The sequence below is a fragment of the Manis javanica genome, chromosome 8, assembly GCF_040802235.1.
Source record: "Manis javanica isolate MJ-LG chromosome 8, MJ_LKY, whole genome shotgun sequence".
NCBI classification, from domain to species: Eukaryota; Metazoa; Chordata; class Mammalia; order Pholidota; family Manidae; genus Manis; species Manis javanica.
In genome coordinates, this window is record NC_133163.1 from 51,981,287 (window position 1) to 51,995,500 (window position 14,214).

At 34.8% G+C, this 14,214-nt stretch overlaps 1 protein-coding gene across 1 annotated transcript in view; it reads left to right on the top strand.

Moving 5' to 3' along the window:
* MDGA2 (MAM domain containing glycosylphosphatidylinositol anchor 2) overlaps positions 1-14,214 on the top strand; it is an 862,553-nt gene that overhangs the window by 646,746 nt on the left and 201,593 nt on the right. Inside the window, exon 8 of the mRNA XM_037016589.2 lies at positions 8,419-8,712. Coding sequence (XP_036872484.2) covers positions 8,419-8,712 — 294 coding nt within the window. The remainder of the gene's footprint in view (positions 1-8,418; positions 8,713-14,214) is intronic.

A 14,214-nucleotide genomic window follows, 5' to 3' on the forward strand; every position in this document is an offset into this window, starting at 1 on the left:
GCTTATTTTTGAAGAGATAAGGAAGAAAGATTTCAAAGAATAACAGTCCATTAATATTGTAATTTAAAATTTTTTTTCATGTAGATTTATCAAAATTTAGTTGTTTATTTGGATTGGTATATTTTATAAGCAGTTTTGATATATATATGGGACATACTCTAATATAGATAAGAATAGACATTTGAGATAGATATAGACATATAAGATAGATAAGGTAATTTGCAAAATATATGTCATTTTCCTCCTCACATTTATACCTTGAATCTTTTTTATTGCCCATGAGACAGTCCAGAAAATGGACAGGGAAAATTGGTCCAGTTTGTCTGTAGGGGTAGAGCAGCCATGAGTAGGAGGAAAGTCCAGTGAGGACTCAGGTTATTCTTTCTGTGCCAGGCAGCTGCGTCTGGGAGGTCTTTCCCTGTGTGCTAGGTGAAGCACTAGGAGACACCTCAACCTGGATGGGAGGGTTCTTGACTCTGAACAAAAAAGAATTCTCAAGCAGGTCAGAAGAGTGTAGGTAAAGAAAGAATTCATTAGAGTGAGAGCAGCAGAAATGGCTGCTGCCAGGAAAGTGCAGAGGGAAAAAAGGGAAAGTTCTCAGCCTAGGGCATATACCTTTGCCAACTCCTGAAGTCAGGGTCACCTGGCATCCTGTGTCCACTTGAATCTGCACAGCATGGGGCCTAGCCCCCACCACTTCAAGATTTGGGGGAGCCACACAGCATGGGATCGAGTGAGACTGTTTTGAGAACTTCTAAAGGAAAGGAAATTTTCAGGGAGGCTACTGAGAGCAGATCCCACAGCTGCAGTTTCTTCTGGGCTTAACTTGTGGTCTCAAGATGCTTATTTCTGGTGAAACACACCATGTCTCCTTTCCCTGTTATCAGTGTTCCAGCTAATTCTGCTAAATAAACCCAGCACAAGGGATTCATTTATTCTGTTCTTCTCCAAGATAGGGTATTTCCAAGATAGTGGTTACCCTGAAGCAGTGGGGACATATCAGTTAAGATTGCTTGCTTGCCTTGCCTTAAGGTAGGTTGTTGGGTTATTGTCTGATTATCAGAGAATATGTTAGGAATTTTACTTCTCAATTCTCTGCTTTTTAAAATGGAATCTTAGCCTTAACATGGGGTCCCTCCTGTTCTTCCCCTTTTTATATCTCAGCATTTTTCATCATAGGCAGAAAAAGTTAATCCTGATGCTTGTTCCATGTCTCTGCCTTTCCTCATTTCCATATGTCATAGTTTGCTTGAACTTTCTTCAGGGGTATGTCTTTACAGTGGCCACCTGCTATAAACTGGCTTCAGTTTTAAATTTTGTCCAAAAGTATTTATACTCTCTTCTCAATGTTCTCATTTGTTAAATTTTAATATTGAATATTTGATCATTCAGATTATCAAGAGAATTAAATGAAAATGTAAAAATCACAAACTCAGCCTGGCACATAGTAGGGACATAATTGATGTTAAATGCTAAGGTCATTATTGCTCTTCTGTGTCCTTTCTCATGGTGGATGAATAAGCACTGCAGCTTCTTTCAGATACTGTTGTTCCAAGATGCTGATTAGCTTTGCAACATTCCCTTGTGGTTCACTTCAAAAAAAGAAAATTATTTAGCTATATCACTTAATTGTTTACATTTAATGGAATAAATTATTTAATCATGTAAGTTTTTAAAATAAAGCCATTTTTAAACACCTATTTTGTTAATGCCAATTTCTAGAATGTATATATATCTATTTTGAGAAAGTGGTAGCTAATGTTTCATATTTTTAATTTCTGAGATGCTGTGCATTATTTAACTGGTGTTTTTAAATAAGTAAATGAATGAATTAAATGGAAAAATAGACATGAATTTACTTAACTAGCACGATAATTCTGGTATCACTTTGGACTAAATTTTTCTCTATGTGTAATAAGAGGAACAACATTTCAATTTTAATTGAAAATTAATTAAGTTGAAAATTATTATGTTTTTAAATTATGTTTGTTTTCATTCCTGAGCACTGGAGCACAAATGTGCTAGAAGGCAGAGTAAACCTTTGTCTTTCCATCCACATGCAGTCCTAACTCCAAAGGCAGCATTTGACATTAATCAGAGGGATGGCATTATTCATATATTTCTAGCTATTCTTATTCTGGCATTCTAATTTAGCTATGCTTTTTTGATAGATGTTGTATTGCATAAGTACATTTGAATTCATATTCATTTGTATAAGAAATAAATCTTCCCTTGAAAAAGATTTCAAAATAAAAGTCATCATGCTCATGGAGCTACACAAAAATATTCAAGATCTCAGGGAGAACTTCAAGGAAGAGATAGAAATGTTGAAATATACAGTATCTGAAATGAAACATACAATGGAGGGATTTAAAAGCAGATTAAATGAGTTAGAGGACATGCTGAATGAAATAGAAATTAGAGAACAGGAATACAAAGAAGCTGAGGCACAGAGAGAAAAAATAAATCTCTAAGAATGAAAGAATAATAAGACAACTCTGCAACCCATCCAAATGGAACAATATTCGCATTATTGGGTACCAGAAGAAGAAGAGATAGAAAAACCTATAGAAAGACTCTGAGAAAATAATTGCTGAAAACTTCCCCAATCTGGGGAAGAAAATAGTCTCTTAGGTCATGAAAGTCCAGAGATCTCCCAACACAAGGGACCCTAGGAAGACAACACCAAGATATAATAATTAAAATGGCAAAGATCAAGGATAAGGACACATTATTAAAAGCAGCTAGAGAGAGAAAAAAGATCACCTACAAAGGAAAACCCATCAGGCTATCATCAGACTTCTCAGCAGAAACCTTAAAGGCCAGAAGTGAGTGGCATGATATACTTAATGCAGTGAAATAGAAGGGACTCCAAACAAGAATACTCTGTCTGGAAAGATTACAATTTAAATTTGAAGCAGGGACTAAACAATCCCTAGATAAGCAAAAGTTGAGGGAATTTACCTCTCACAGACCATCTCTACAGTGTATTTTAAAGGGGCTACTCTGGATGGAAGTGCTCCTAAGGCTAAATAGCTGTCACCAGAGGTAATAAAACCACAATAAAGGAAGTAGACCAATTAATTACTAAGCAAACACAGAAGTAAGTCAACTACCCACAATGTTAGTCAAGAGATTTACAAAGAGAACAGAATATGAAACCTAATATTTAATGAGTGTAGGAGGAAGAAAAAGAAGGAAAAAAAAGGAACTTTAGGTTGTGTTTGAAACAGCATAATAAGGGAGTTAAGTTAGAGTGTTAGATAGTAAAGAAGTTGCCTTTAAGCCTTTGGTAATCACAACTCTAAAGCCTACAATGGCAATAAGTACATATCTATCGATAATCATCCTAAATGTAAATGGTCTGAATGCACCAATCAAAACACATAGAGTCATTGAATGGATAAAAAAGCAAGACCCATCTACATGCTGCCTACAAGAGACTCACCTCAAACCCAGAGACATTCACAGACTTAAAGTGAAGGAATAGGAAAAGATATTTCATGCAAAGAATAGGGAGAACAAAGCAGGAGTTGCAATACTGTATCACACAAAATAGATTTCAAAACAAAGAAAGTAACAAGAGACAAAGAAGGACATTACATAATGATAAAGGGGTCAGTCCATCAAGAGGATATAACCATTATAAACATCTATGTACCCAACAAAGGAGCATCCAAATGTGTACAACAAATACAGAATTAAAGGAGTAAATAGAATGTAATGCTTTAATTTTAGGAGACTTCAACACACCACTCACTCTAAAGGACAGATGAATCAGACAGAAAATAAGTAAGGACATAAAGGCACTGAACAATGTATTAGAACAGATGGACTTAACAGATATCTACAGACACTCCACCCAAAAGTAGCAGGATAAACATTCTTCTTAACTGCACATGGAACATTTTCCAGAATAGATCAAACACTAAGTCACAAAAAGAATGAAATTGTGCCAACAAGCTTCTCAGACCACAATGGAATGAAACTAGAAATAAATTTCTAGTATACAAAGAAAATAAACAAGCCCACAAACACATGAAGGCTTAACAAAATGCTCCTAAATAACAAATGGATCAATGACCAAATAAAAACAGAGATCAAGCAATATATGGAGACAAATGGAAACAATTCAACACCCCAAAACCTGTGGGATGCAATGAAAGCAGTTCTAAGAGGAAGACAGTATATAGTAGTATAGGCTTACCTCAAGAAAAAGGAAGAATCCCAAATGAACAGCCTAAACTCACAATTAATGAAAATAGGGAAAAAAAAGAACAAATGAGGCTTAAAGTGAGTAGAAGGAGGGACATAATAATGATCAGAGCAGATATAAATAAAATTGAGAAGAATGAAACAATAGAAAGAATCAATGAAACCAGGAGCTCATTCTTCAAGAAAATAAAAAGATAAACCCATAGCCAGACTTATCAAGATTAAAAGAGTTTACACACATAAACAGAATCAAAAATGAGGAAGGAAAAATCACTATAGACACTGGAGAAATACAAAGAATTATTAGAGAATATTATGAAAAATTATATGCTAACAAATTAGATAACCTAGAAGAAATGGACATCTTTCTAGAAAAATACAACCTTCCAAGACTGATCCAGGAAGAACAGAAAATCTGAACAGACCAATTACCAACAATGAAATTGAATTGGAAATCAAAAACCTACCTAAGAAAAAATTCCTGGTCCAGATGGCTTCACCACTGAATTTTATCAAACATTTAGTTAAGACCTAATACCCATCCTCCTTAGTCTTCCAAAAAGTAGAAGAGGAGAGAATACTTTCAAACTCATTCTAGAAGTCAGCATCACTCAAATACTAAAACCAGGCAAAGATACCACAAAAAAAGGAAATGACCAATATCTCTGATGAACCTAGATGCAAAAATACTCAACAAAATATTAGCAAACCAAATTGAAAAATACATCAAAAAGATTATCCATCATGATCAAGTGGTATTTATTCCAGGATGGAAGGATGGTACAATATTTGAAAATTATCAACATTATATACCAAACAACAAAAAGAAGTACAAAAATCACATAATCATCTCAATAGATGCTGCAAAAACATTTGACAAAATTCAACATCAATTCATGATAAAAACTCTCAACAACATGGGCACAGAGGGCAAGTACCTCAACATAATAAAGGCTATATATGAGAAACCCACACCAACATCATACTTAACAGTAAGAAGCTGAAAGCTTTTCCTCTAAGATCAGGAACAAGATAAGGATGCCCAAACTCCCCACTTTTATTCAACATAGTTCTGGAGGTGCTAGCCACAGCAATGAGACAACACAAAAATATAAAAGGCATCCAGATTGGCAATGAAGAAGTTAAACTGTCCCTGTTTGCAGATAACATGATATTATACATCAAAAACCCTAAAGAATCCACTCCAAAACTACTAGAACTAGTAACTGACTTCAGAAAAGTTGCAGGATACTTAATGCATGGAAAAATGTTACATATCTATATACTAATGATAAACTAGCAGAAAGTGAAATGAGGAAAACTTCCATTTACAATTGCAGCAAAAAGAATAAAATACCTAGGAAGAAACCTAACCAAGGACATGGAAGACCAATACACTGAAAACTATAAGACACTCATGAGAGAAATTAAAGCAGACACCAATAAATGGAAATAATTCCATGCTTATGGGTAGGAAGAATTAATATTGTCAAAATGGCCTCCTGCCTAAAGCAATCTACATATTCAGTGCAATCCCTGTCAAAATACCAAAAGCATTCCTCAGTGAACCAGAACAAATAGTTCTAAAATTCATATGGAACCACAAAAGTCCCCAAATAGCCAAAGCAGTTCTGAGAAGGAAGAATAAAGCTGGAGGGATTATGCTTCCCAACTTCAAGCTCTACTACAAAGCCACAATAATCAAGACAATTTGGTACTGGCATAAGAACAGACCCATAGATCAATGGAATAGAATAGAGAGCCCATATATAAACCCAAAAATATGGTCAATTAATATACGATATAGGAGCCATGGACATACAATGGGGAAATGACAGCCTCTTCAACAACTGGTATTGGCAAAACTGGATACCTACATGTTAGAAAATGAAACTGGATTACTGTCTAACTCCATACACAGAAATAAACTCAAAATGGATCAAAGACCTGAATGTAAGTCATGAAAACATAAAACTCTTAGAAGAAAACATAGGCAAAAATCTCCTGAATTTAAACATGAGCAACTTTTTCCTGAACACATCTCCTCAGGCAAGGGAAAGAAAAGCAAAAATAAACAAATGAGACTATATCAAACTAAAAAGTTTTTGTACAGCAAAGGACACCATCTGTAGAGCAAAAATGCATCCTATAGTATGGGAGAATATATTTGTAAATGACATATCCTATAAGGGGTTAACATCCAAAATATATAAAGAGCTCACATACTTCAACACCTAGAAAACAAATAACCCAATTAAAAAATGGGCAGAGTTGCTGAACAGACACTTCTCCAAAGAAGAAATTCAAATGGCCAACAGGCACATGACAAGATGCTCCACATCGCTAATTATCAGGGAAATGCAAATTAAAGCCACAATGAGATATCACCTCACACCAGTTAGGATGGCCAGCATCCAAAAGGCAAGGTACAACAAAAGCTGGTGAGGATGCAGAGAAAGGGGAACCCTCCTACACTGTTGTGGGGAATGTAAATTTGTTTAACCATTGTGGAAAGCAATATGGAGGTTCCTCAAAAAACTAAAAATAGAAATATCATTTGACTCAGGATTTCACTCTTAAGAATTTACCCAACGAAAACAAGATCCCAGATATCAAAGACATATGCACCCCTATATTTATTGGAGCACTATTTACAATAGCCAAGAAATGGAAGCAACCTTAATGTCCATCAGTAGATGAATTAATAAAGAAGATGTGGTACACATACACAGTAGAATACTATTCAGCCATAAGAAGAAATCAAATCCTACCATTTGCAACTATGTGGATGGATCTAGAGGGTATTATGCTCAGTGAAATAAGCCAGGTGGAGAAAGAGAAGTACCAAATGATTTCACTTATTTATGGAGTACAAAAAAAAATCATAACTGAAGGAACAAAACAGCAGCAGACTCACAGAGTCCAAGAAGGGACTAGCGAGTGTTTACCAAAGGGAAAGGGTTGAGGAGGGTGGATGAGGAGGGTGGGATAAGGGGATTAGGGGCTATTATGATTACCACAGGTAATATAGGTGGGTCATTCATGGGGATGGCAGTAGAGCACAGAGAAGACAATAGTGACTCTCTAGCATCTTACTACACTGTTGGACAGCGACTGGTATGGAATAGGGTAGACTTGGTAATGGGAGAATATTGTAACCACACTGTTGCTCTTGTGAAACCTTCATAAGATTGTATATCAATGATACTTTAATAAAAGAAGAAAAAGAATGAAGTCTTCCAATGGAACAGGTGATATTGTTTGTAGAAACTCATTGGGCAGTTGTCTCTTATTCTTTCATATTTTTACTAAGTTCTAACATAAATACATTACAGCACAGTTAAGTAAGTTCCAGTAAAATCAACCTAATTTTCTAATAAATAGCTTCAGTGAAATTAAAATTAACTTTACCCAAGAAAAGTACTATCCTTGTGTGATTGAAATACATCTTTTAAAATTCACTGAAAATTAATTTTGCAAAAATAGTGACAACCTGACAAACTATTTACAATGATATCCAAGTGTTTTAAGGTGAAATTGTATGAAACTCAAGTGTTAAAAACTATTGAAAGTCCAAAGATAAGGACACAGTAGATTGTCAGAGTGTGGCATTGTCAGTTCTTAAATTGTATTTCCTCTATGGAAAAAAACAAACACTAAAGCTTCGTGATTTAGGCAACAATTTCTAGAGTCAAAACTTCTGATTTCACGTAAGAGGCTCTTTTTCTCTTTCCTACTCTTGCGTATACTGTGTCTGCTAAGTCTACAATATCTCATCCCTTATAGCATCTGTGGGTAAGAGAGAATGGCATAGGGGCAGAATACTTAACATCTGAATCCTATCCTCCCAAGCTGGCTCCATCACTCTTCTGTGAAATGCAGATGTTAAAGACCCTTAATGGCTGATAATGACCAGTCATTGAGTAGATAGTTCTTCTGTTGACCATTCACATTCCAATTTAACGCTTTATTTATTTTGCTAATATTGAAGACCTCATTTGAGACAGTTCTATAAAAACAATTCAGAATTACTTTAAAGTGAGAATATGTGCCAGGTATTCCCAAGGTCTCTATAATTTTTGTCATCTGAGTTGTCACACTTCTTCACCCAACAGAAATTGTTCCCTTATGATTTTCTTTTTGTTTGAATATGCTTTACCAGTTTATACTAACCTTGAAAAATTTTCTTTTTCCCATTTCAAGTTCCACCCAATCTGACTGTTCCACAGGAAAAATCACCTTTGGTCACCAGAGAAGGAGACACAATAGAACTGCAGTGTCAAGTAACTGGGAAACCTAAACCAATCATCCTTTGGTCTAGAGCGGACAAAGAAGTTGCAATGCCGGATGGGTCCATGCAAATGGAGAGTTATGATGGAACACTGAGGATTGTGAACGTATCTAGGGAAATGTCAGGAATGTACAGATGTCAGACCAGCCAGTACAATGGATTCAATGTGAAACCAAGGGAAGCCTTGGTGCAGCTCATCGTGCAGTGTAAGTAATTTTTTTTTCTCTGTGCTTCTGTCAGGGGACGAGGGAAGAAATAATATTGTTGTACTAGTAAGATAGGGTAATTTTTGGAATTCAATTAGGATAAAATGTTTCTACATTATTGCTATCCAATTGAAATGATAATTTTCCCTAAACGCCTTTCACTTGAGCTAATACTCACTAATAGAAAAGAATTGTATTAGTATTTGTGTGTGATGATTATGATGGTGCTACGTTTTGGTTAACGCAAAAGAATCAACAAACCTAATGGTTAAAAACTGGCCATGTGCAATGAAGTGAAGTGGAGATTGGAAGTAATTGCTAATTCAGATTATAACACTCTTTTGTTTTCACAGTTCATGTTTCTATTTCAGGTGATTGTGCACTCTTTGCCCAAATTATCCACCTATTTCAAGGCATCCCTTTGCTTAAATTATGAAAACCTAATCATTGAAATGCTATGTTTGCATATCTGAAGTTATGAGTAGATTGCATAATTATCTAGTAATGTTGAGATAATTCAGGCAAATATTAGGTGCTGAATTTTGCTTGACTTTCTTAACAGATAATTGTTAACTATGAGAGCTGGATATGATAGATTTTTTTACTGTTTTTATTGAAATCACTGTTATAGTTCTAACAAAAAACCTGTAGACATCGCTTGCTTTGTATTTGCTTTTAGAATTAAAAATACCTTAATTCATAAATGTAAGACATTTAACAATGCCACTGGTGTTGGGTATTAGAAGTGCCCTGACCATTTGTATGGCAGATGGTACAGACACTGCTGACAGAGGAGGAGCAAACTAAGAGCAGTCTGTGTCAACTCCAGTAGCAATATATTTTAATTGATGCACTCCCTTAAATACATGGTGGCAAAGTATTCAAGAAAATGAATGAATTAAATGAAACTGTCACTTCAGTAAACAGTGATGTTATTTTTCTTTCTGTGAAGGTTTCCCTCTAACTCAGAAAATGGAAAATAGAACTTAACTCATATATACCTCTATAAAAAGATTCAAGGATATTGGCAGACTTAATTAATTGACTTTAAATTTGAAAGAATAAATGAGATATGGGAGGGTTATGTTTGGGACTCATGCCAACATGTGAATTTATGTAGAAGGTGTGTGAGCTGTGGGGAGAGAAGCAAGCTTCTGGGGGTGGCTTACCCATTTCCTTTTCCATTGCAGCTCAGATTCCACTATGCTATTGGTCCTTAAACATGCAAACTGATACTTGTCAAATATTTTGATGAATTTCCATTGATAACTGATTGATAACATTTTTTTCCAAATGTGGTTTTGAGAAAGCACGTTCCATTCAGTGTTTTCCTCACTGGCCTTTATCCTCATGACAGTAAGCTCATGAGTAGAAGTTTCATGTGAAAACAGGTTTCAGAAAGAAAAAAATAATAAAAAGGAAGAAACCTTTGCTCAATTCTCAAAAAAAAAAAAAAAACACAAGAAGAGGAGGAGGAGGAAAAGAAGAAAAAGGGTAGAAGAAAAAAGACCCACAGAGGAAGTTGGTACAATTTGGAACACTTCATTCTTGTTGGTACTCACAGGATTCTGTGCTTCCTCCTGAGTTACTCAAAGTTTCAGGGTTCCTAAAGCTATTAGGGCAATTAGTTTTCACTCTGCTTGTATCTCTAGGGAAGCTCTGATACCAGTAAAAGCTGTAAAACCAGTGGCTCTAGGGAAGTTTGAATTAAAGGTTCAAGGACCAAGTTCTCCAATCGCCATAGAAAATGCTAACCTTCAGAATTCTATTGGTGAGGTGCATTTCCTTTTCTGCTTCTTCTTAATAAGTTAGATAAAATGTTAAGTTCAGCACAAGATTTTAAAATTCAGTCCTATAATAGTGGATGAAAATAAATACTAGCACACTGTCACTAGTGCTACAGGATGTAATTGGCAAAAAATACCAATAGACAAAGTCCAGTTCATTTAATGTAGGTAAAAAGATCTGCATTACAAGGTGACTTCAGAGCCTGTAATAAATAGTTCTTGCTCTCAGAGCCAACTTCCATGGCCTACCAGGAAAGCAGCTGGCTGCCAGCAAGCAGGCTTGCCAGTTCCAGATGAGGATGCTATCGTGTCTTTCAAGAAGCTCCCTTTCATGTATTTCCAGCTCTTCTAAAGAACCTGGTTATATCGCTGAGCAAATAACTGATGACAATTCCAGAATATTCCTGAGTGAATCAAATGTTGATTTCCCAAACACATAATCCCTGCTAGCAGGTCCAGCTCACAGCCTCCCTAAGGTTTATCACTGCAAAACTAATAATGCAAGAATGCTCTTAATATTTTTAAATGATAAGCATCTTAACTTGGATAGCCATGCTACATGTAAGAAATATTTTTATGCATTTAAGTTACTAAACTGTTTCATATACATATGCACACACATATATGTATAAGTGTGCATATGGTTCTATCCTCTTCAGAAATTGGTTATATCATCACAGCAGGAAACTTATGCTTTATGTATTTTGGATTAATAATATTTTTACATTAGAGCTGTTTAGTAAATGTTAAGTTTTGATAACAAATGGACTAAGAATATATATATATATTACATACTTATTACTTATTGGGTGACTTTTTTTTATTTAGGTTTCAGGAGTATCTGAGGACTGTTGTGTAGTTTGATACCTGAAAGTGTCCAAGTGAATGAAGGAAGAGGTCAAACTATTAGCAATTTCAGTTAAAAAAAAGTATTTTCAGGTCTTGAACTTTTTTTTAGGACTTGACTCCTACGCTTCAGTTAATTAAGTTCAGACCTCCTTTTTAAAAATGTTAATTATGCTGGCAAACTCTGGGACAGTCTATTTTAGAAGAAATATGCACATAAAATACACACATATGTATTTACATATAATTTTATCTGTTTTGAGATGTTAAAGACAAAAAAGAGATAGTCCATTCAAATAAGAAACAAAAATCTGATATCTCCAAGTCACATTTTTCTTCTTGTTTAGTTTTTGCCTGTGTTCAGGTAAACAGTTACCAAGCAAAAGGACTACAGGAGTAAAGAAGTAACTGTAGGTAGGACGTTCATGACTGAAGTGCCTAAATATCATAGAGTACATATATGCATATTATATAAATAAGGGAACAGTCCATTTAATTTAAAGTTCTAATTCCTCAAATGAGAATTTATTCTTAACAATGTTGATATAAATTATAAATAAATTTTATTAAAATTTCTTGAATTATTTACTATCTCCAATTAATGTGCCTCTTCTTAAAATGTGTAGAGAGTGATTAAGCCAATGACAGAAGTCTAGAGGTATTTTACACCATTTTATATCCTGTTAAGAGTAGCTTAATCACCATAATGAAATAGTTTAAATTATTAAGTTCTGTGCACATTACTGATTCCTGGAAAAAAAAAGATTTATTTTATATTTTTAACTTCTACAATCACCAATTACCACAGATAATACATACCAGAATAGGAAACTATAAAAATAAGAATTTTTAAAATGCAGGTTAAGATTAATCTAAATTTCTTTAAAAATTGCTAGATGAAATTGCAAAGTACAATGTAAAGTTTTACTAACAGACTTTCAAATTTTCAGCCATTACTTTCATCCACGGTTTGAAACTATGTAACTGACTTTCTGGCTCAGTTCTATTTAAAGCAGCATTAGAATAACCTAATTAAAAAAACAGTTATATATGTTAATTAATTCATATCATTTAAAAATCCTAGCATGTATAGGGCTTATTTATCAAGACTAGAACAATTTCCTAAACAAAGTAGCAATAATAAAGATAAATTTTTATTTATCAATTAGAGTACTGATCATTTGAATATTGATTACATCAAAATGCCAGTGAATGAATATATTCAAATCTGTATAATGAAGATACTAAGATATTCCTATTATCCTACAAAAAGAAATTGTTTTTATTTTATATTTATATTATGTAACTATGTCATATAAATATACATATACTATTGTATACTATGAATTAAATTTCATGAATAATAACATTTTACATTTAACAAAAGCTATCATTTAAATGGTTTCATCTGAAAGCACTGGCATAATCTCAGTAATGTGGATTCTTTTTTTTTACTTTTTTTGTTTTGTTATCATTAATCTACAATTACATGAAGAACATTATGTTCACTAGGCTCTCCCCTACCTCAAGTGCCCCCCAAAGACCCCATTACAGTCACTGTCCATCAGTATAGTGAATCACCACTTGTCTTCTCTGTGTTGCACAGCCCTCCACTTTCCCCCAACCCCAACATTATACATGCTTATTATAATACCCCCTTTCTTCTTCCCCGCCCTTATCCCTCCCTACCCTCCCATTCTCCCCAGTCTCTTTCCCTTTGGTAACTGTTAGTCCATTCTTGGGTTCTGTGATTCTGGTGCTGTGTTGCTCCTTCAGTTTTTCTATGTTCTTATACTCCACATATGAGTGAAATCATTTGGTACTAGTCTTTCTCCGCTTGACTTATTTCACTGAGCATAATACCCTCTAGCTCCATACATGTTGTTGCAAATGGTAGGATTTGTTTTCTTCTTATGGCTGAATAATATTCCATTGTGTATATGTACCACATCTTCTTTATCCATTCATCTTTTGATGGACACTTAAGTTGCTTCCATTTCGTGCCTACTGTAAATAGTGCTGAGACAAACATAGCGGTGCATCTGCCTTTTTCAAACTGGGCTGCTGCATTTTTAGGGTAAATTCCTAGAACTGGAATTCCTGGATCAAATGGTATTTCTATTTTGAGTTTTTTGAGGAACCTTCATATTGCTTTCCACAATGGTTGAACTAATTTACATTCTCACTAGTAGTATAGGAGGGTTCCCCTTTCTCCACAACCTCGCCAACATTTGTTGTTGTTTGTCTTTTGTATGGTAGCCATCCTTACTGGTGTGAGGTGATATCTCACTGTGGTTTTAATTTGCATTTCTCTGATAACTAGCAATGTGGAGCATCTTTTCATGTGTCTGTTGGCCATCTGAATTTCTTCTTTGGAGAACTGTCTGTTCAGCTCCTCTGTCCATTTTTTAATTGGATTATTTGCTTTTTGATTGTTGAGGTGCATGAGCTCTTTATATATTTTGGATGTCAAGCCTTTATTGGATCTGTCATTTACGAATATATTCTCCCATACCGTAGGGTACCTTTTTGTTCTATTGATGGTGTCCTTCGCGGTATAGAAGCTTTTCAGCTTGATATAGTCCCACCTGTTCATTTTTGCTTTTCTTTCCCTTGCCTAGGGAGATATGTTCATGAAGAAGTCGTCAAAGTTTATGTCCAAGAGATTTTTGCCTATGATTTTTTCTAAGAGTTTTACGATTTCATGACTTACATTCTGGTCTTTGATCCATTTTGAATTTACTTTTGTGTGTGGGGTTAGACAGTGATTCAGCTTCATTCTCTTACATGTAGCTGTCCAGTTTTGCCAGCACCATCTGTTGAAGAGACTGTCATTTCCCCATTGTATGTCCATGGCTCCTTTATCGAA